Genomic DNA, 23,353 nt, shown 5'->3' with positions numbered 1-23,353 from the left:
AAATGGTGAAAAAGTACGTTTGAGGGGAAAAGGCTCATTAATGAGGTTCAGGTTGACAGTACGTAACGATTTGTCAGAGAATGAGTTCCCATCTGAAGCTAGTACCAGGTGTGGGGATCCGAGTGGCCCTTGCGGTGTAACAGTAGCGGGCACTCTGATTCCTGTAGCGGATGCTCAGCAGCAGTCTGCTGCGTGTGTCCGAGGTGCACAGTTCTTGTGTGCCATTCGTGCACTCTTTGGTTAGTGGTGGTCATTCCTATACATATTGCCAAGCAGAAAACACATTTTAATTTGTGAACAAATTATGTGATGTTGTTTGTCGCTCTGCCTCTGATATTGTAGAATTTACCAGTGGTGGGACGGACACAAGTGGCAGTGGGAACGATTGTGTCAGTGGGAACCTCAGGACAGAAATAATCGTCTGGGAATGCCGTAAAGCTTAACAGAGGTGCTGTGGAACTCGGAAGGAAAGCAGATGACTGTGGGTCTTACTGTAGGGATGTCAGATAGAAATCCTCTCATTTTGTGTCTCCACTCGAGGCACTCGTAGTCTCGGCAGAGTGAGGCGTTTAGGCATTCGTGATCTGCATTCTACTGTGTGACGAGGTGGTTTCTGTTAAGTGTTTTACATCTCAGAGCTGTATTTGTTAGGGGGTAAAATGGGGAGGCTGCCTGGTGCAAGATATCCTCTAACACTTATTATCTAATACGGAGTCGACCACGTCAGTGCTGGATCTGTTTGCGGTGTGTGCAGGTTCCAGTTCCGCATGGAGCCGACGCACCGCACGCCGAAGGGATTCCTGTGCGAGGTGTGTTCGACGGTGTACAAGCGCTCGTTCAGCCTAAAGCGCCACTACCTGCGCTGCCACGTCAGCGTCTGTTACCTGTCGGAGCGCGACGTCGCAAACTGCGGTATCGCCAACCCTTCCAAGGCCGGGGCACCGCTCTCCTATGCCAAGGTCAGTGCCGGAAAAGTGTGTGTGCGAACAGCTTTTTCTGTTACTGCTGCTATTGCGTAGGCTTTGCACAGTCCCTTTCTTATATCCCTTTTGAAGTAGCAAAGCACTCTGTTGTGGAAATCTGCCCCGTCTCATAAACGTATTTGCATCGAAGATGTTGCTGCCGAATTCCCATCTGTGTCAGTGATTGTGTAGCTTGTAGCACTATTAGTTTTCTTCAAACTCCTGCCCTCTCCTCGCCCTACTGAAAAGTGGTATTTTCAAAACAATATGCAAAATACTTCAGATATAATTCTATATCCACATCTGTATTCTGGGTAGCTGTTGTGTAACGAGTGGTGCTCCGGTATCACTAGAGTTTTTCCTGGCATATAAAATGTTCAAACAACTTACGGGAATGTAGCTCGTGACATCTTCGACAGCTGCCAGTATTTTGACACGTGAAAACCCCGTCATTTTTGAGATACGAGTGCGAGAAGGGAAATTTAAACCCTCAGACATACAAACAAAACAAACACTAGCATCACCGCAAAGACGACCTATGTAGGAAGTCATTGGTAGTGAAATTAATTACCAGTGGGTGAGCAAGTAGTCTGAACTCTGTCCCTCTGTTGTCTGACCAGGGGGAGAGAGTGGAATTTTTGGCATAACTGAAGCAAAAACCTCCATCTTTATTTGTAAGGTCACTTGCTAATTCAATCTCAGCTGCTTCCTTACTATCCACTATTCCAACACCTGTAAGTACAGCCCAGAATCTCTGTGTTACATTCTATTGGACGGCTGTTACCAAGGCAGTGTTCTGAAACAAAAATTGTCTGCATTCATTAAAAACTGGGTGGTTTTTGTTTTTTTTTACATGATGCGTTTTTAGCATCAAAGTCCTATCTTCTGGCATTTAACATCTGTTTCACACAAACAATTACATCATAATAGTGATGAGCACCTGAAGATGAACATGCAGGGCTCAAAGTGCATTGCGATTTTAATAAAAACTGCACATTTTTCCAGTAATTTTGGTTCTCAGCTTCTAGTAAAATTTTGACAGTAAAGCTTCCAAATGTACTGCGCACTTCTTGTATCATCTGCTGTTGGAATTTTTTGGCTGTTTGTCACACTTCCACCTTTCTGAACAAATGTGTGACATCCTTCTATCCGTATGTATACTATTTGAAATGCATAGCAAAGGGCACATTCTGTTCTACAGTATTTTAAGGTTTGTCCCTGTTTTGTGTGTGTGTGTGTGTGTGTGTGTGTGTGTGTGTGTGTGTTGGTGGTCTGGGGAAGGGGAGAGGAGGGGGGATGGAGTTTTGAGAGAATGACAGCTGTGTGCACTCTCTTACCTTTATCAAAGGAATTTGACGTATATTTGATCATATTCCTTTGTCAAAGAAATATAGTAGTGTAATATTGGCCTTAATTTGTTTTTGTATGACCAGTGACCCCCCCCCTCTCTCTTCTTTTGTTTTTCAGTATTTGTAAATTAACATTCCCATTTGTTAACAAATATGGAATTTAAATAAAACAAAAGTTATCACTACTAGAGAGATTCGAACCAGGGACTAACGGTAATCATCTGATTACACTATGTGTTGAGCTACTGACAAACTTGCTAAGTTGCTACAATTGTTTCATACTTTACAGTGCTCTGATGCTTGTAATTTTCATTTTTCTGAAGATGAATAGTGTCGCCTGTTTTAGTAAATTAATGTCCGAGCTCTGATTTTGCTATCCTGAAGAAAATCTGAAAGGGCCAGTCTGTAAAATCCCGCCACTATAGAAAATTTCATTCCTTTTTCTCTCGATATAAAATTGGAGAAGAGAAATATCAGGAAAACTGGCCAGTTATTTAATACAGCTTTCAATGTGGACAGTGAAATTTGTTGAAATAGTGAAGTTTCACCTGCTATTGAATGGTAAATGTTGGGATGTGTGAATCTGTTGCAGGCCCCGGGCAATGTGGAGTGTCCTGGGATGTACCGCTGCCACACGTGTGGCGACTGGTTCGACGACAGACTGACCGGCTTGCGGCCGCACCTGCTCGACCACCCACAGCCGACTGCTGCACCACCGACGGACGCAGGGAAGGGAACGAACCCCAAGCCGGATACAAATGGAGCGTGCACGGGTGCGGAAGCGCAGGGAGATCTGTCGAGTGCGGCGACAGTCCCCGGTGGTGTGGACGTTGCAATTCAACCCAAAGTGGAGATCGTACCCAGATTTCTGTGTCTCTATTGTGATAAGAGGTTAGTGGCACACCTTTCCCAGTAGTTCTGGCTGCAATATGGTTGCATAAAATAATTCAGAATTTATAGAAGGCACTTTTCAATTAAAAATACGGTGTATCGGGTTACCTCGAATGAATTGTCTTTACTAATAAATGTCTAACCCGGTTCATGGTCCCATTTCTAGGTTGCATACTAACAGCCAACATAAATTTGATTTTCAGTATTTTTGTACAATTACTGAATTAATTTAAAACTTTAAAATGCTTCACGATCTACTCTTTTAGAGGTATAATCTGTTTTCATAAGTTTATCACAATGTCGGGCATTACAGTTAGAAACTGTGCGTATGTCTCGAGGCAGTGTAAATCACGGCATGCGTATTACCGAGACCACAGTCGTCCAGTATTTGAAATTGAGAGCACTTAGTGATGCCAAAAAACTTTACGTGTAATTTCAAGCAGTTTGGAAAATCTTATTTGCTGACACCATCCACAAAATGATAAATGCAATGCAAAAAACGTAAATAAACATAGTACTGTTCCTGCAGTAAAACTTCAACATGACATTTTACTTCATTACTACAAACTCTGTTCACAACTTACTTTGCAGGCAATTTGCACGTATACTACTGAATGTACCTGCAAAATTTTATCACTGTGCGACACGTAGTTCAGGAGGTATGACATTTTATACTTAGGAGTCCAATTATTCAAAGAATTGGAGATTTGTCGGTACATTGCTAAATTATCATCATTGTTCGTATATAATATCAGAATGTGTTCTCAGGTTTTAAATTAAAAAATCACATTCGGCAACTAACTAGTAGTTAATATTCTGGAATATGCCGTATCACCACTTCGTTCTGGAAAAGCGATGTGTGTTAGCAAGTACCTGTAGGTGTCGAGACAGTCGTTAATGCGTTTGTCTCGGTCGATTTGCAGATTCGGTGTCCTTAACGGATAAGATAAATAACTTGCGTGTTCTGCCTCCAGGTTCGTAACGGGGCCGCTGTGCCGGCGCCACCAGAGGAGGGTGCACATCGCCCGCGAGAACGCCGTCCGCCAAAAGCTGTCGACAGCAGCTACGCCCACCGTGTCCGAAGCGAACGCGAGTAAAGGAGCTGTCGCGAGTAAAGGTGCCGCCGCGGGTAAGGAACCCGTCGCAGGAAAGGAAGTCGCGACAAGTAAAGAAGTTCCCGCTGGTAAAGAAGTCGCCGCGGGCGAGACGAAAACGGGGGGTGCGGCGGAAGCCCCGGACGGGACTGCCGCCCCGGCCGCGAAGAAGGAGGCGAGGCCCCGACAGCCGCGCCCCCACCAGTGCCCGTACTGCGCCGGGGGCGGCACCGTCTTCAAGGAGCTGGCGGCACTGGTGAGGCACTACCGGAGGCGGCACGCGGACCGCTACCACGTGTGCGCACCCTGTGCCACGCGCTTCCCGACGCGAGACGAGTTGGAGGCACACGGCGTCGAGAAGCACGGCAGGAGGCCGCGCTCGTTCCGAGCGGAGGCCAGGGCTGCTGCCAAGGTGAGTTTGCTTTCCCTCTGGCCGCTCGGAGTGTGTAACGAACTGAAGGGAAGTTGCTACAGCTGCAAAATGTGTTTTCAGTGCCGCCGCGCTCACGGTACTCTTGTAGCGTGTCGATTGTGGAGTTGTGGAGAAAGTGTTTTGAACGTGTGTTAGAAGGTGGAGTACAGTCTTTGTGCTGAGCAGCGGTTCCCTCTGAAGCTCCAAAATTTAAAGATACGAGAAACGGTTTTTGTTACGTACAGTTCATGTGGTTAAAAATTTATTGCTATATTGCTGTACTTATATTGCCACAACTAGAACACAGTGCCTCGGTGTTAAAGGCACTTGAAACAAAAAAGTCCTTGTTTTCACTTAGAACATTCTTAATAAACTATTTATTGTGTAGTTTCTCTCATTTTCTGTGGTGATGCAGTGAGCAGCATAATTCCACAGTATTGGAATACCTTCTCAATTTTTTGGATTGAAATCAGTTGTACAGAGGGCGTTCAAAAATTTTTTCACAGTCGCCTCTAACTTCTTTTTTTTTTGCAGGGGGAGAATGAAAGTTTATTGTGTACATACTTGGAACATACATTGAGCCTACTCAATGTAGCCTCCATCAGCTGTGACACATCTGGCCCAACATTCTTTCTGTGATTTAAATGCAATTTGGTAAAATTCTGGGGATTGACTTACACCGTTGCTTGACAGAGGAAATAAGGTCTTTCTCACTATCAAATGTTTTACTGCGCAGGTGGGCCTTCAGATGACCGGAGAGGTAAAAATCAGATGGAGCTGAGCCTGGACTGTAGGGAGGGCGAGGAACGGTTTTCCAACCCATTTTCCTGATTTTCTCCTGCGTCATAAAAGGGCTGTATGGGGTTCGGCATTGTTGTGGTGTAGTCTGATAAGCTGACTCTGAAGCTGTGGTCTGTGGGTCTCGATGGCGTGTCGTAGCTTGTCCGATGACAAACAGTAAAGGTCCCAGATAATTGTGGAGCCAGGTTCCAAAATGTCAATGAAAATGACACCACACTGATCCCAGGAGGAGGAGGCCATCACCTTTCAGCCTGCTGTTTGTGAAAGTCTCTGTTTCTTCTTCCGAGGGGAACCCGGATGGTGCCACTCCACGGGTTGGGTTTTGCTCTCAGTTGTTTCATCCTGGGTAATGATGCCGTCAAAACACTGCTTCCACTCTTCAGTAAAGGTCTTTGTGAGAACCTCACTCACGTTCTTCCTCATCATTTCCATTTCTCTTGACAATTATCTAGGTACCCGACGTGCACAGATTTTTCTGTACCCTAGTGACTGTACCAGTGATACCACACTACCCGATGACAAATGAGTCATTTCAGGAAGCTGTTGTGCCGTCACACGTCTGTCATTTTGGATGATTTGACCGACAATCTCTTTATTCACATCACCCACTGCCGTCGACGGTCTACCACACCGTTGATTGTCTAGTAGAGAGAAATCACCTTCTTGAAACCTCTGCAATCACCGCTGGATACTACTGCGATCCACTGTGTCCTCCCCATAAACGGGGAGCAACTTCCTGTGAATCGATGTGGCTGTCATCACCGGTCTCGAAGAGGAACTCCGTCACCGACCGTTGTCATAACCTGACATCTACTTCACGGTCCGTTATGGCTCACCTGTAAATAAAAGAACGTACTTTTATATGCCAACTTACAGCTAAATTTTCCAAGTATGTTGACAAAAAATTTCATTCTCCTCCTGCAAAAAATTAAAAAAAAAAAATTAGAGACTGTGAAAAACTGTTTGGACGCCCTTTGTACACAGCAGGGATAAATCGTTTTTTATTCTCCTGACAAATGTGAAATTTGGCACCTAGAAATTTTTCCATTTTCGTTCTTCACGTAGACATGTCCTAAAGGTGACCTCTTAGAAGGAAATCTCAGGTTTTCTCAGTGTGATTGATTAATTGTGTGGCTCTGAGTTTTCAGCCAAGTTGTTGATTTCATTTAGGGTGTATACCGGAACTGACAATCTGGTTAAACATCTATAATCACGCTGTACTTCTGTCGCTCGTCTCCCTCCTGCAGTTTTTATAAATAAGATTTGTCTCGAGCGTACACTCTTCATGTGACGTGGCCGTAGCTGACCTGTGCCGTGGGGATCCGGCACGAGTGCTGTGGGTCTGTAACATTTTCATTCAGAGCACAGGTTGAAATGAATCTTTCTCTTTAGTGGGTACACTGTACTCAAGTAATTTGTGTTGTAACGTGTCATATAAATGCTATGGCAGGATAACAAAACGTTTTGAAATTACAGCCATTTTATTTTCACTCTGCAGAGGAGTGTAAGCTACAGTTTCAACATATAATGGTGTGTAGCATCAAGATTCCAGAAATGAAACCATTTATGGAGCAATGATAACAGTGATAAGTGTCAGTGGCGTGAGTGGTGTTCTGCTTCCCTTAGACTTTGAACATGATGTCTGTATGGCACGTGTTTCTGTGATGTCCCACCAGACTCTGTGCTCGAGAGTGTAGCGCCTCACGATGTGCGGACAACTGAAGGGATACAGTGTGAGGTGCGTTTCTCATGCAGCGTTAATCTTGTTCAGAACTGTCAGAGGTGAGCAACAAACTGGCACAAACAGCACAGTTTTTGAAAGATATTAAGTGAAATAGACTGATGACTATATGCTTTTGTCTACTCTCTGACTCTGCTTTCTATAGACTGTACACATTTATCGAAATTTGCTGGTTTTGCCTCTGAAAATTTGTAATACCATCACGTATGTGATGTTTGTAGATAATATTCGTGCAATAATTATTTTCACAACAGGCGGTACGTTTTTTTACTCTCGAGCCGGAAGGAAGTGGGCAAAACGTAGCCGTTGTCTTTATTTTTGAAGTTAATAACAGTCCCTCCCAGTTTTATGTCATGAGGGAGTGATATGTAAGAACAACCTCCATTTTACAGGTCAATAGCATGTTCTTGGAGATATGCTGCAAACATCCCCTTCCAGCTAGGGAGTGCGTGAGGGAACAGGCTGTCTTTAGTGTGCAGGCACAGGAGACGATACTATCTGTATGTCTGTCATCACAATCTTCTCTGTATAAATTGTGATTGGGAAGAACATTTTGTTTATTTCTGTGGGAAATCATGGACGGAATAACAACAGTATGAAAGGTTAGATGCTACTCACCACATGGAGGTGTCTAACGGCAGACACACATACAATGAAAACAACTGCTAGATATCATTCAGCTATTGGACTGAGTCCTCATCAGACATAGACAACAATACTCTCACACAAGCACCTCTCTCTCTCTCTCTCTCTCTCTCTCTCTCTCTCTCTCTCACACGCACTCCGTAGCTGTATTTCAAGGAATCCATCTGAGCTAAACAGAGCTTTACATGTGTTGGCAATAGTATATCATTATTCTGGAATTTGTCTTAACTTCTCTGTTAAACGTAACTAATGTTGTATGAAAATGTATGTAGATGGGGATTATGGACACCTTTTTTGAAGAAGCAAAAGGAAAGGATTTGATAAAGGTAGTTTGTCGCATTGACGATGAGGCCAATAACTGAAAGTGGGAAACGAGCCCACGTTGAGGAAGTATGGGAAAGAAAATCACCTGTGTCCTTTCCAAAGGGGCCGTCCTGGCATTCAGTTTGAGCAACTTAGGAAAGCCGTATGTCTGGATCATTAGATGCTGGTTTGAGCCACTACTACTGTCCCAGGTAAGAGCCGGAAGTCTTACTGGCTTGCACTCCCACTCTGAAACCTTAACAGTAAAATGTGAATTTTACTGTTCACATTGCTGATTGTCTTGTACAGTACACGGGGACCTTTTTAAAAATTGCCATACTTTTACACACCGTTCATGTAATTCTTCAGAAGTAAATTGAGGACTGTGGGTATATGGGAGGAGGACAGAATTGAACCGTTTGAGATGTGATAGTATAGAAATATGTTGAAAATTAGAAGCTTGTCTGCAGAATCTGTGAGGAAAGGAAGATTTCAAAACATTGACCTGCTGAATGGGTGTCAAACAGAAAATTGCACTTTATTATGGCAGGTAAAGTAATTTTTATCAAATGCTGCACTGCACCTCAGACTGACACAGATATGTGATGTTATTTTTCAACTTAGTCACCAAGTCTTTGTAAACAGTGAACAGAATGTTGTACTAAATGTTCAGTTCCTCGACGATAGAAACCTTTTCCTCGGTCTTACAGCCGTTCGAGAACTGCCGTGTGAATGTTCCTGTTGTGCGAGAATCTATTTCTGCCCAGACACTATTACAGATTGCTGAAAGTATGGAAACTGAATGTTAGGAGATCTGGATTTTCCAGTCAGCATCATCCCACATCTGTGTTCCTCGGTCAAATTGTTGACACTATTTCACTACTGTTGGATGCAACATTGCATTTGGTTCAAATACCACCAAAATTTCACAGTGAGTCTTGTGCACAGCTCAAATATTTTGCCCGCAACAGTTGTACCGTCTCGCGTACATCGGAGTACATTCCGCACATTGTGATGCACCCGTTACCCGTACCACAGTAGAACTGTGTTGTGGAATGTGCACTCTATTCTGGCAATGTGCCACTCTTGGGTTCAAATGGTTCTGAGCACTATGGGACTTAACATCTGTGGTCGTCAGTCCCCTAGAACTTAGAACTACTTAAACCTAACTAACCTAAGGACATCACACACATCCATGCCCAAGGCAGGATTCGAACCTGCGACCGTAGCAGTCGCGCGGTTCCGGACTGCGCGCCTAGAACCGCTAGACCACTGCGGCCGGCGCCACTCTTGGGCAATGGGCTTAGTGTGTGATGATGTGGAAACTTATTTGCTGAAGTCTTCGTGTAATTACTGCTGTTTATCTGTTGCTGCTTCTGTCAAACTAAAGATTGCTATGTTAATTATGTTTACTTATGTTTTTCATGTTTGTGCTAAGATGATGTGTTGGTGCTAAGAATGTACCTACTTTTCAATTAAAGTAATAATTACTGTATGTTATTTCAAAAATATTCAAATTAAAGATGAATAAAAGTTTCATTTTATGTGCGGGAGGCACATTTTTAGAGATTTGCAAAAATTTAGAACAGACGTGAAAAACCTATAGTTTAGATGTGATTACTCGTTTTCTCAGGACAGAGACTACAATTTAAATGAGGCTCAGGGTCTGGCACTCGGTTTATTAAGATTTTGCCAGCATTCACATCTACCGGAACTGGAAAATGTCAAGAGAATGTGCATTTGGCAGAGTATCAGTGTGGGCCCTGAAAAATGGGGCATTGCGGTCCCAGGGAGGACAACACGGGAGTAAATAGTGGTGCGACTACGACATTACTTCACAGTTTGGTGAGAGTCTGGGCAGCAAATACACACGACACAGCTTCCGGCTTTGGGACAACGCAGCTGGGTTAATAATCAGAATGTTGTGCATAAAATGGACTCAACAGATCAATGCACACCGTAAAATATAGTTAACACACCTAAATTACAAAATTGTTACACTAGTTGATGTGCGATGGAAAAAATCCCTTATTTTGCTTTCATTACTGTGATTTTTGCTATGAAGCCACTTTCAAATTGACATTTTTTGTATCGCATCAAAATAGATGTACTTATGTTAGTTTTTTAACACTAACCCAATCAGATTAATTAATGTAGCTGTTTGGCAGAAGTACTAGCAATCAAATAATAGTAAAGAAGCATAAAGGGAGAAAATGTTAGTAGTTTTCATTTAGGCCTAATTTTTCAATTCTCAATATGTGTAGTAATGTAAACAGTCCTTATCACTTGCCATGGACAGATTACACGAGCAGTGTCGTGCAAAACAGTCTGTAACAGTGACAGCAGACTGTGCTGATATTGTGTACGCTTTTGTTGAGACAGTTTTCTGAATCCGATGACTGCAGTAGCAACTACCAATCTACATTTTGCGTACATTTACTTACGTTTTACGGTAGAATAAACGAAAGCCTGCTGACAGTGCTGTAACGTCACCAAAATGTGTACAGAGAAAAATGAGGAACTGGGTTTTGCTCAAAGAGGACTTCCCGATACCTATTTGTTTCCCGAGCAAGCACAGACACGTGTAGTGAGCTGCACAGAGAGAAACTCCTCGAGGCGAATATTGCTGTACCGTTACAGGGACGTGCCGACCCGACCCGGCCCGGCCCGCTCGAAGGTGTCAGCGCCGGGCACGGTGGTGTAAGAGAATGTTGCGCACAGGTCCCGAGGATCCCGCCGGCGGTGCCCGCCAACACGTGCGCCGCCTGTGCCAAGACGTTCTCCACCGCGCCAAACCTGACGCGCCACGTGCGGGTGGCGCACCCGGGCGCGGAGCTGCCGCGGCCCGGCGGAGAGGGCGCGGCGGCGGCGCAGTCGAGCTCTCCGGGGGGCGGCGGCGCAGCGACGGCGCGCCTGTCGTCCGCCGGCGGCAGCTCGGCCACGAGCCGCAGCCAGAGCCCCGTACCCACGGTGACTGCTGCACGGCTGTTGTCGACAGCTCGGAGCCTCTGTCTGCTTGTCGCACTGCTTCCGGTTGCCGAGCACTCGTTCGCATTTCCCACACCGCTGTGGGTCGGTCGCCGCTGCTGACGTAAAAACCTGCCTCGACTGCACCTCTCTAGTTGTACCGCAACCGATTTCCGACTGACGAGTCTTTTGTGGGGTGTCTGGAGAGCTCACTTTCACTGCCGAATCTCCCGACGAAACGAGGAAATCCGTTATAGTGCAATTTATTTTACCGACAACTGTGCAGTTTGTAATCGTAATTAACAGTAAAAACCGAAACTTCAGAAGAATTCAATAATAGACAAAAATGTTCAAGCAAATGCGGATCTGCAAATGAGCCATTAGCACGATAATTGCACGTGTTTAAAGACTGGCCCTGTCTTCTTGTCGAACCATTACCTTAGTACAAATGTAGTTGAAATGTTAAGCTTTTGATAGAGTTCCCGTGTAGCTGGGCTCGACTCTCTCGAGGCCTTACTTAAGAAGGCCTTTACAATTTACTATACACTCACACCTGAGTGTTCTATTTGTCATCTTCATGTTGCAATACTCCACATTTGTCTACAGTGAGATGCAAATTCCTTCATATGCTTGCTGGGTCATCTCGTAAACTCGGACAAGAGTATACAGTTTGCTGCTCCGGTTCCTCAACTGTATCAGTGTGAATAATGTACACTTTGCTTTTGAAATCTGGACAAGACTATACAATTTGTTGCTCAAGTGCTTCAACTGCATCCTTGTGAATGACTGGATGGAATGCTCGATATTTCAAGTACATTTCTACTACAGCAATATTTCGTACTGAATTCAGTGATGGCTACGATGGCTCAGCAGTGCATATTTAATCTTATTCCGCGAATGGCTCGTTTGCAGACCCGTGTTTACTAGAATATTTTTCCTCATGTTACTGCTGATTACTTTCTTTAGGCAGTTGTGAACAGTGGCAATATGTGTCGCAAACTCTGTAATGCAGTACAGCTTTGGGTTCTTTTATTGTAGTACCATCATCTGGTAGCCGTACATTGTAATTGGAACACGAGTCATAAATACAACTGCAATGACAAAAATAAAATGTAAATGAGAACAACAGTACACTTTGTACTTCGAAAATCGAACAAATACACCTTACTCAATACAAATAGGGAAACACAGGAATGCAGCAGTTGCTTTGTTTCCATTTTTGTAATACGTAAGGCGTGTTTATCGAATTTTGTGCAATATTTTGTTCTTCTCGTTTACATTTTATTTTTGTCATTTGTACCAACGACCTTGCCGCATTGGTAACAAGTTCCCGTCCAATCCCTGAAGTTACGTGCAGTCGGGCTGGGCTAACACTCAGATGGGTGACCATGAGAGAGAGATAGAGAGAGAGAGAGAGAGGTGGAGGAATGAAAAGATGTATCAAGAAACAAGTAAACAACCACTATATGAAACAAGAACAGTTTCTACAAGCAAACAGGATGGACAGACAAAGAACAATGAGAAAATGTCTGAAAAAGGAACAAGAAGACAAGAGACTGGAGATGAGGCAACGAAACTGTGGTTCACTTGAGTGCAGCTGGTCTGGAAGGGAGAGGGAATGCCACAAAGTCAGTGGGGAAGAAGTGCAAAATGTGGAAACTTCTCTCACACCCACACTTGGGCAACCGGAGAGGATTAATGGGTGGTGGTGGTGACGACAATGATGACTATGATGATGACAAGAAAGGACACGGGCAAAGTGTTACAGAAATAAGATCGTTACAATATCCAGTATACAAAAATAACATTGGCATACTTCATTTAAAATAACATGCAGTAACATAACTCGAGAAATATGCAATACTATAAGCCTTTCAGCTATAGAGAATACATTGAAAGGATCTGCACTATGAAAAATTACAAGCAGTTCTAGTAAACAGTATGTTTATGCATCTACACTACATTGGGAAGAATTATAGCCTGCAGGCATATGAATACTTTCTGATTGATTTTTACCTTTCCCAATGGATAACAATGCTTTTAATACTGAAATATATAGGTTTTACGACTGTTTTTTATTAAAGATCCTTGGGCTTAATTTCGCACCGTGCGTTCATTGTGAAATGCATCGCGACATTTGCTAATGTGAGCAGTACTCTGTCTGTAGTTTTTTGTATGTGAGGTTGTTTCACTGTATTTCCCATAATCAACTGATTTTAAGTAATCAGTCTTTCATTGTAAACCAAATATGAATGTATTGGTTCCAGATAGTTGGATATCGTTTTGACCCTATTTCATCTTTTTTTTTTTTTTTTTTTCATGTGTATACTACCTTAAGATACCGAGCAGACTCGTAGGTTTGAAATCTGCTGTGGTACAGTAAAGGATGTGCAGTTGAGGTGGAATTTTGCTGCTGCGCACTTAGTTTTGTTTGGGCACGCTTCAGGGGCCTTGCGAGACAGGCACCGGGCTGCATTTTGTTGTCGCTGTACTGTGTTTTCAGTTCCGAATTCCCTGTTTTACTGTAGTATGCCAGTTTCTTTTGTACAATAGTCTGAATTTATTTCATTTTACTTTCTTTCTTACAGTAGTCTCCTAGCAGTCTGTGCGTCTAAAAATTTAATATGTCCACTGAACAAAATGGTTTGCATGTCTTTTTTGAAGTTGTTGGTAAATTTCCAATAATTCCCAGTCTAATTAGCTCTTACATAAAATTTGAGCTGTGCAGCTAAATGTCACTGGCTTCTCACACATATATTTTGGCCGAGTCCTGTGGGAATTGGTGCTGCTGATTGCTCTTAACGAAATATTATCCGCCTCGCCATTCTGCTGGTATCGACATTATTTGGTATCTGTGGGATAGGAACTTGTTCTTTTTCGGTATGGTATGCGTTGAACCTTCACATCTTGTATATGCTGGCAACTGACATCAGCATTAGTTTATAGTATAAATATTTAAAATTTGTTTTAAAATCAACACTTCTGATTTGGTATAACTCAGATATTCAGTTGGTTTCACAGAAGCACATACAGTGTGCAGATGTGCTCGATCTGAGCTCTTGAAAACGACTGCCAGAGTTAAATGACAGAACGTACGAGACTTGGAAGCAGCAGCAAGTACTTTCAGTGATAAGTTTTGTTTGTTCCCCAGTTGATACTGTGCAACCCACGATTATGTGGAAGGCTCACTTTTTTCCCCTCTCAATTCATGAGTTATTTATTTTTGCGGCCTCTCTTTTCGATTATTAACTTATTGCCTATCACTAACATAACTACTAAAGATGTTGTTGTGCATAATTGTAGAGATGTAAACAGTGCCATTATGCACATCATCCTGAAACGCGTGTCACAAAAATAAATAATTAGTAAGTAGAGCGATGTAAAAAGTGTGTTTTTCCGTGTTTTCCAGTTACTACTTGATATAGTTTGTGGATGTTCTAAGTTGTCAGGATCTCCTCGTCATTCTTCTAGTTGACGGACATTGTGTTACGACCTCAACCCACCACTTCCGATACGCTACGGTCGAGCATCATTTGTGCACGACGCACTGACACAGCTTAATGTGAGAACTTGTAAAATGACAGACTGATCACTATCGACTTCCGATGTTAACAAATTGTGGGATTCGAGATTACAGTTGGTGTAACTTGTTTAATAGATGCCGTAGCTGTACCCTTAAAGTCCTCAGCCTGTCTCTCAAACTCCTCTCACTTTAGTGCATGCTAATTTGCTTGGTGTATTTTGTGAAAAGTTCTGTTTATGTTTTTGGTGACTCACTCGGTGATTACAACATAACATTACATGAGATGATGCCCATAATAGATCAAAACCAATAGTGTGAAGTGAAGTGTTTTCTTTGTGAAGTAGAGTGAACAGATGTTCAAATGTTTGTCAGTTAATCTTTGGTTTACTGTAGTGTACATTTTGGCTTTCGACATCTGCAGATAGGGAGAAAGTACACTTGGCCACAGATGTTGGTAACTGCGAAAGTTTTGAGATACCAAAAAGCGAAGAACATAAAACAATTTTTGTCGCTGTATTGTCATAGTACTTGATATGAAACTTCGCTAGTTCTCATTTTTTGCTGATTGTTCTTCATTTTTTTGACTGTGTGGGTATGCAGCTGCATTAAATTTCTTGGAAAAAAAAAAAAGTATTTTCTTGCCTCAGAATATTTTTATTTCAGATAAATATGTAGTTTTATTAGCAGTTAGCTCATTTCACCCTCTCCCCCCTTCCTCCTCCCTCCTCCAACCCTTGGGCATCATCAAGGTATATCACATGAAAGAACCTGTCAGAAGAGGCGGTATCATAAATGCACAGATGGGAGCTTCTGTATTAAGAACAAAGACATTGACCACACTTCTTATTTTTAATTCTAGAGTTTTAAAGATGTATTTCAATGTTTAACTTGTCACGCCTCGGTCTGACCTGCGAGTTGTTAAGTAGTACTGTAATCCAGGCTGCTGGGAGGCTTTTGTGTGACAGAGATTTGGAGATCAATTCCTGATTTGACTGTTTCGTGAGATCACGAGCATCTGTGTTGCCTTCATCTAAATCTAAATCCACATCTATATCTACATCTACATCTACACGGTTACTCTGCTATTCGCAATAGAGTGCCCGGCAGCCTTCATCACGCTCTGGAGCAACTCGGGTGGCAGTGAGGAGAATTTCGATGATCGACGTTCTCAAATTTGAGAGAAGCTGGTATCAAATTGCTACAAGCGGAACCAAAACACAGATCAAATCACAAAATAGAACTAAATGTGCACACGTGTTGAACTTTTTTTGTCCTATATGTGGAAGCTCACCTCTTCTCCATTTGATTTCATTTGCTGGGAATATACGACACCTTTACATGTTGAGTAACATCGGCCAGCAAAACCTCACAGAACAAGAGATAGTAACAAGAATTTGAGCTGGGTGAAGGTGTCTAGGAGCTATGCATATCATCATAAGATTGAAGTTACTATCTAGGTAGGCTAAAATAAGAATATGTGAGACCATCACAAGCCAATAGTGTGCTGTGCAAGTGAGACGTGGACCCTGACAAAGAAAACAGAGAAAAAACTCGTCACTTTTGAAATTAAAGTACTGAGAAAAATATATGGACCAGTGAAAGAAAACGAACAGTGGAGAATAAGGAAAACCAGAGGACTCGGACAGGTATACACACTGCCTGACGTCGTAGCGAGTGTGAAAATTGAGAGACTGAGATGGGACAGACGAGTGAGGTGGAGATGGGAGAACACGGTAATAAAAGGCTGGGATGGATGGAGGAGCTGAAGGAAAGAGACCACTGGGATGGCCGATATGAGATAGAACGGTAATGTCGCAGGAGACGTGCAGATACTGGGTCTGGGAGGTGAAGGTGCAGATGACAGGAAAGGGTGGAAGGCTGCACTGAGTGAGGCTAAGGACCGGCTGCAGTTTGTGTGGCCAGTATAAGTAAGTAAGTAAGTAAGTATGTATTTACATGTCGAGTACAAGGTATGGTCTTCTACAGAGTTATTACAAAGTCCATTAAATATTGTTAAAAATTGTTATACGTAAATGGCTAAACATTGTGTAACAAATAATACCGAATGTGAAAGACACGCTCGAAGTTTTCTCGGCTGTGTTGCTGGCAAAGTAGTTGAGACAAATGCCGACATTGGTGTGCCACTAACCTTAGTTGCTAAAAATGGTAGTGAACTGTGGGGAGAGAGCATTTTGTGTGCTAGAATTTGTCTGTTCCCAGTCAGTAGTGTGTGTGCAAAGCGCTTTCTAGAAAAACCGTCAAAGTGATTAAGAGTGAAGCTGAAAAAAATTGCTACTCTCGTAGGTACTAAGCTGTGACAGCAGACTGTGCCATCTGCAGTTTTGCATTACTATGCAGAACCATTTTGAAAATGGCAGCTCTAGGTGCGCTGATGTAACCATTAGTATGAGCTTCCATTTAGTGTGGATGGGGCAGGTGGTTGGTAATGTGGCAAATACTGTTTATGTGTTTGGGAGACTTAAGCTGTGGAGCACTGTTTGGCCCTCCTAGCTTTGGTTTCTTGTTTGTACAAAGTATTCCACCTGAGCGCTATTCTAGCTGCTCTGAGGGCACTTATTTGGCTCGGCCAGCATTGCGAGTGTAAGAACATTTCGTACAGAAATTGTCATCAAATCGATGCTGAGTACTGTCGATTGCTCCTCGTGCAGAATTGCTTGTGTAAGACATTGGCATTTCTGTAAAATCTTGGACAAACTGTCTCATTGATATATATATATATATATATATATATATATATATATATATATATATATATATATATATATATATATAAAAGTTTTTATTTTCTTATGCACATAAGAAACATTGTACCTTTTAATATAGATAGACAAGTGTCTCCATCTGACTTTCTATAATCAGAAGTGTGTGTCGTTCGATAAATAGTGCCCCAAATTGTCTATATATATAATTTGGGGCACTATTCATCGAACGACGCACACTCTTCTGATTATAGAAAGCCAGATGGAGTAGTTTGTTACAGGAGTCAGCCCAGACAAATGCTCCTCGTCAAGTCTTTTTTGTGTGCCTCCCAGTGCCAACCGAACGTGTCATTTTGTTTCCAGTTATGAGCAAAATAATTTTTAGTGCAGAATTTTATGTCCCCATTTGACTGAACAGAATCAATTTAGTGTTGTGCGAATTTTTTTTTATCAGTGTGTATTGATAATGACAGCAAGACACGAAGAATAACCAGTACTCTGGCAGCAGTTACCGAGCGCAGGTCCTGCGTGACTGCCGCTGTGCGGAAGTAGCAGTCGGCGTGGGCCTGGGCAGTACTGTCGGTTTTTCGTAATATTTTATGTTGCTGTTAATACAAATTAATGAAACACATTTTTCATGGTCGCGTAAAATTCCACTTTAAAAATCATTTTGCTTGTAATGGAAAATGATTGACACCTTGTCAGCTCTGGGGTCACATGAAAGTGTCGATGAGCAGTATTTGGCTGGCTGACTTCAGCTACAAATTAAAAAACAAAATTGCAAGTATCTGTCGAAACACCAGAGGAAATGTACCCCTGATGACCCATAAGAGAGACACTAAATTTGATTATTCTTCTGTATGTGTGTGAAGTTTCAAAACATTATAACAGATTGCAGAGCTTTAGTGAACCATCAAAGTGACATATATGCGGAACAGTCATTACGAGCAATGTGCTGTGGTGACCCAGGGTGAGTGGAGCCACTACGGTGTAAAGGTAGGTGGACTTGCGGGTTGTGGAGGCAGTGGTGGTGGCAGCCAGAGGTGGCTAGGGAAACTCAGCTGCAAAATATATCGTCATTTATTTAGCCTTTAGCTACTATGTCAAAATACTGCAGTGCCACCGGATACACCCCCTGCAGGTGTACACCTGTCAGTGGTTCCGTCGACATCGGAAGGTCGAGTCGGCGGGATGACCGTTTGGTGTCGGCGTCCTACTTTTCTGGCACTGTTGCCCACTCGGCAGCACTTTCCCGAGTTAGGTGTGTGTGGCCGGAGCGAGCAGTGCCGGTGATATTAACGTCTGTCAAATTCTCTCGGGTCTACCACTAACGGATTAGAAGCTCACCCTGGTCCAAACTGCTGGCAGCAGTACTGCCCTGTCTCAAACTGCTTCTCTCCGAGACTGGCATTCGGTGGCTGTTGTGGAGCCTGGGGACACCTCATCTGTCGTGTCATTCTAGGCCACGGATGGGGACTTAGAATTGTGAACTGGTCCGGTCGAGACAGCTTCGCGGACTGGTGTCGGCCTCCGGCTGCCCCCTCGCGAGGTGTAGACTTGTGTCGATCCGATATTGCAGAAGGAGCTGTCAGACTGCGCATAAGTGTGCTAGACTTATAGGATATTTATAGTGATTAATTGGACACTTGTCGTGTCAGTACATTGCTTCCAGGTACGTGCAGATCCGCTCTGTCGTGTCCTGACGGTGAGGAAATGCTCTGCAGCCCGTTTTGAAGGTGCATTGCCATTCTGCAGTGCCACCGGGGTCGCGCGGCTCGGTCCGGCTGCCGTGTGGTTTACGAATGGGCTCGTGTGTCTACGAATGAGCTCGTGTGTCTAATTACGTATTGGCACCTGCCCATTTGCCCCACGTACGGTTACAATGGAGCTGCTGCTCGGAGAGTGATGCTCAAAATTAGTGACGGCATTACAGGGCTGTAACTGAATTCTCGGTTGCAGAAAAAGACACTGTGGTGAATGTCTGTAATGTTCGTGTCTGCAGTGTACGGCAATAACGTAGTTGACGGGAGTACTGTCGGATGACTAGTAAAGGGAGTTACAGCCTCAGGAAGTGCAGAAGCCGAGTTTCGCCATGGGCCGTGTTCGGGACGTCCTTGTCACGGCTACTGCCCCCAGTGTCGTGAATCGTGCAGTTGCCCTTATTTGAGCAAACCTGTGCATCACAACTCTACAGTTGACGCTACAACTATGAGTGAGCATTGGAAATCCGTGCAGTGACTTGATATTTAAAGGTGTGGATGGGATCACATTGAAAGAAAAGCCATTTCATCTTAACTGTTGTAGCAGCTGGAGACCAATAGAGAGACCAGTCTGTCACAAATCGTTACAGGTACGAAACCTGGATGTGCCTCTTTGACTAGGAAACAAAAGGGCAGTCACTGGAGTGGCAACATCCTAAATCACCAAAAAAGAATAAATTCGAGATAGCTTCCTCTGCTGGCAAAAAGTTGTGATGACAGTCTTTGTGTGATAGTGATGGCATCATTCTTGTGGGAGTGTTGCCAGAAGGGTCAACCATCGATTCAGAGACATACATGAAGACTCTATAGAAACTCGAGACCAATTTCTGATGTGTTCAGTCTCACGGAAATCCGAAGGAAAGAAATCTCGCTTCTACACAACGGTGCACACTCGCACGAGAGTCTAGGGACTGGGGAACACATTACCGAGTCGACTCGGACGTCGCTGCCTCGCCCACTCTGTAATCCGACCTGGTGGCCTGTGGACTTACCATCTGTTTTGACCAGTTAGATTCCTTACAACATGGAACACACTTTGCAGAGAGTGAGAGTGAAATTTGTGCAGTGAGAATGTGGCAACGGGTGCAGGACAACAGCTTTCACCAAAAAAGAATGTTTTGTGGGCGGGGGGTGAGGGGTGAGGATGTGGGTCATTATTTTTTGAACGACTCTAGTAAGTGGGTGAAAGTCTAAAGTACTTTTGTCCCTAAAAATTAGTTCAGAATTATTTGTGCCCTAAATGAACATTTCTATAGCAGTAATATTAGAATTGGAGTGACAGTTTACCCATAAAATTCTTATCGATGTCCACATCGGTGAAAGGAATGTGTAGTTTTGTAGCCCAGTTGTGCCCGATAATAGTTTTTGACACAGCTCTCACTTGGGTCGCAGGCCGTGTCCTCGAGTGCCGGGGACTCCGACTACCAGACGGCAGGTTCCTCGTCTTCGGCGCCAGGCGCCTCGTGCCAGAAGCAGAAGAAGATCAAGAAGCTTCCTGTCTCCGTCTTCACCACTACCACCAGGTACGGCAGTGGAAGGTATGAGCGAGGACAGAAATTGTATAACTTTGAACTCTTTTGATCGCATATTCTTATAGTCTTCTTCACCTCTGTACTATTACCAAATTATAAAATACAAAATAAAATGCAGTTGTTGGATACATTTATTTTTGCACATTATAGGTCCATTTCCCATACAAATAATTTATTTGCCAAGTAACAGAAAATGTGCTATTGAGAGACGTCAAATAAGAGTACATCTGCTGTGGAAAACAGATGGATGATGATCTGAGTAAATGTGTGAAGGAATATAAGATGATCTTGAAAGTCTCTTCGGGTTTGCTGCCGGATCCTAAAATCAACTCGACTCGATATTTCGGCGATCCAACTGGTCGCCATCCTCAGGAAAATGCTGCTTCTGCTGACGAGTCCCGTTGAGAACTGACGCCAGGTTGTAAATCGACGTCCTATATAGGCCACCGTTCAGTACACGGCGCATGCGCTGCCCATCACGGTTTCTGCCTTCCTAGACAGGGAGGTGGCGCCACCCTTAGTGAAACACTGCTGGCAACGCTTCTTGCTAAGAGGAAAACCATTGTCTCTGTTGATTAAATTATCAGCCAACCTAATTTCAATCGCCTCTTTATAGACACTGTTCCAAAAACCGGAAATGTTGGCAAGAGCCACAGTTTCATCAAATTTTATACTGTGTCCCTCATTTAGGCAGTGTTCTGCTACTGCGGATTTTTCCGGCTGTTGTAGCCTCGTCTGACGGCGATGTTCCCCCCACCTGTCATGCACTGTGCGAATCGAACGGCCGATGTAACCTTTCCCACATTGACACGGAATTTTGTACACACCGGGTTTCCTAAGCCCCAAATCATCTTTCATAGAGCCAAGCAGAGCCCTAATCTTAGAAGGTGGACGGAACACACTCTTAATGTTAAAATTCCTTAAAATTCGTCCAATCTTAAACGATAAGCCTCCAGCATAAGGAAGAAAGGCCACAGATCTATGTTCCTATTCGTACACCTCCGGAGGTGGTCCAGACTCCATAGCCTAACGAATCTGCTTCTCGGTGTATCCATTTTCCTTAAAAACAGCCATCAAATGCTCAAGTTCTTGGGTTAAGCTGTCTGCGTCGGAAATGGTATATGCTCTCTGTACCAAAGTCCTGGTGGATGACAACTCTTGGAATGCAGATACCAATCTGCGTGTGTCGGCTTTCAGTGAACACTGTGTCCCAAAGTACCATCTGGTTTTTTATAGACCATAACATCTAAAAATGGAAGCATCCCATCATTTTCAACCTCCATAGTAAATTTGATACGGGGATGAAGACAGTTGAAGTGGTCCAAAAATCTGTTAAGAGCATCACGTCCGTGCAGCCAGACGAAGAAGGTATCGTCCACGTATCTCCAGAAGCACGTCGGTTGCAAAGCTGAAGTCCTCAGTGCCATGTCCTCGAAGTCCTCCACAAATAAATTGGCGACTATGGGTGACAAAGGACTACCCATAGCCGCTCCATCATTCTGTTCAAAAATGTTACCGATAAATAAAAAAAATACGTGGACGTCAGCACATGACGACAAAGCTTCACCAGCTCTTCATCCAGTTTTTCACTGATCAAACTAAGGGACTCTTCCAGAGGAACTCGTGTAAACAGGGATACCACATTGAAACTCACTAACAGATGATGAAAATGGTGAGAGACACACAGCGCACGAGCACGTGAACAACACGTGATATCCGTGAACACTATTCATCGTTATGTACATCTCTCTGATGTATAGTTTGTGCACATCAGTTAAACAATTTGTAATCCCTTGCCACTCTGATAGCCAACAGAATACTTTGATTATAAGTGTCATTCGTATGCTCACGTACTGGGTGTGTATCTTTAGCATTGGATATCATCACTTTCAGGTTCCTAAATTCTTTCATTTATGTAATTGGATCATCATTTACATTCTACAAGGGCAGCTGTACTCTTTTTCACAAATATCAACAGATTATAGCTCTGACATAAGGTTTGTACACTAATGGTTTCAACTCCAAATGAATTGTTTGCATTGGAAATGGACCTGCAAAGCTTCAAAATGAACATATTTAGAGGCTTTATTCTTGCCTTTACACTTTATGTCTAAACCATTTATTGTAACCACTTGGAGGTCTTACTTCAGCTTTTATTTTGCTTTACTAGGCAGCTTTCAAATACGGATGTGGTATCCAACGTTAACAAAACGTATGTTGATGACATATGTGGCATTGTATTTAAGACAAATTTGTGTTCTGTGAAAACAGGAATTTATTCCCACATACAAGTCAAATTTCCTTCTGTAAATATCTATATATTGTATAAATTAAAGTCTCTCACTGCAGTTTTCTGTTTGTGTGTTAAGGGTAATCTCAGGCACAATTTATACCATTATGCCAGAGAAGCTGTCCGGCAATAGGTACTTAGTGCTACCTGTATGAATCCAGGGAGGGTCATTAGCACAGTAACAGTCAGACTAATTTGGAAACATACGTGCAGTGCTTTATACACTAGTAGATGTTCTGATTGTTTTCATATTGAAAATCGGCTAGTTAAGAAAAATAAATTTCGAAGTAACAATTCGATGTGGTACTATAAATGCAACACCCCACAATGTTTTTGAACATTAGAAAAAACAGTAAGGCTATC

At 43.1% G+C, this 23,353-nt stretch overlaps 1 protein-coding gene across 1 annotated transcript in view; it reads left to right on the top strand.

Annotated features, from left to right (window-relative positions):
• The window catches only part of LOC126212780 (uncharacterized), a 227,114-nt gene that overhangs the window by 142,327 nt on the left and 61,434 nt on the right, over nt 1–23,353 (top strand). The window contains exons 6-9 of the mRNA XM_049940184.1: nt 755–959; nt 2,904–3,202; nt 4,177–4,708; nt 20,561–20,706. Coding sequence (XP_049796141.1) covers nt 755–959; nt 2,904–3,202; nt 4,177–4,708; nt 20,561–20,706 — 1,182 coding nt within the window. The remainder of the gene's footprint in view (nt 1–754; nt 960–2,903; nt 3,203–4,176; nt 4,709–20,560; nt 20,707–23,353) is intronic.

This window comes from Schistocerca nitens, chromosome 11, assembly GCF_023898315.1.
Source record: "Schistocerca nitens isolate TAMUIC-IGC-003100 chromosome 11, iqSchNite1.1, whole genome shotgun sequence".
Lineage (NCBI taxonomy): Eukaryota > Metazoa > Arthropoda > Insecta > Orthoptera > Acrididae > Schistocerca > Schistocerca nitens.
The sequence above is the reverse complement of the archived record's forward strand: the minus strand, read 5'-3'. Positions and strand labels throughout refer to the sequence as shown.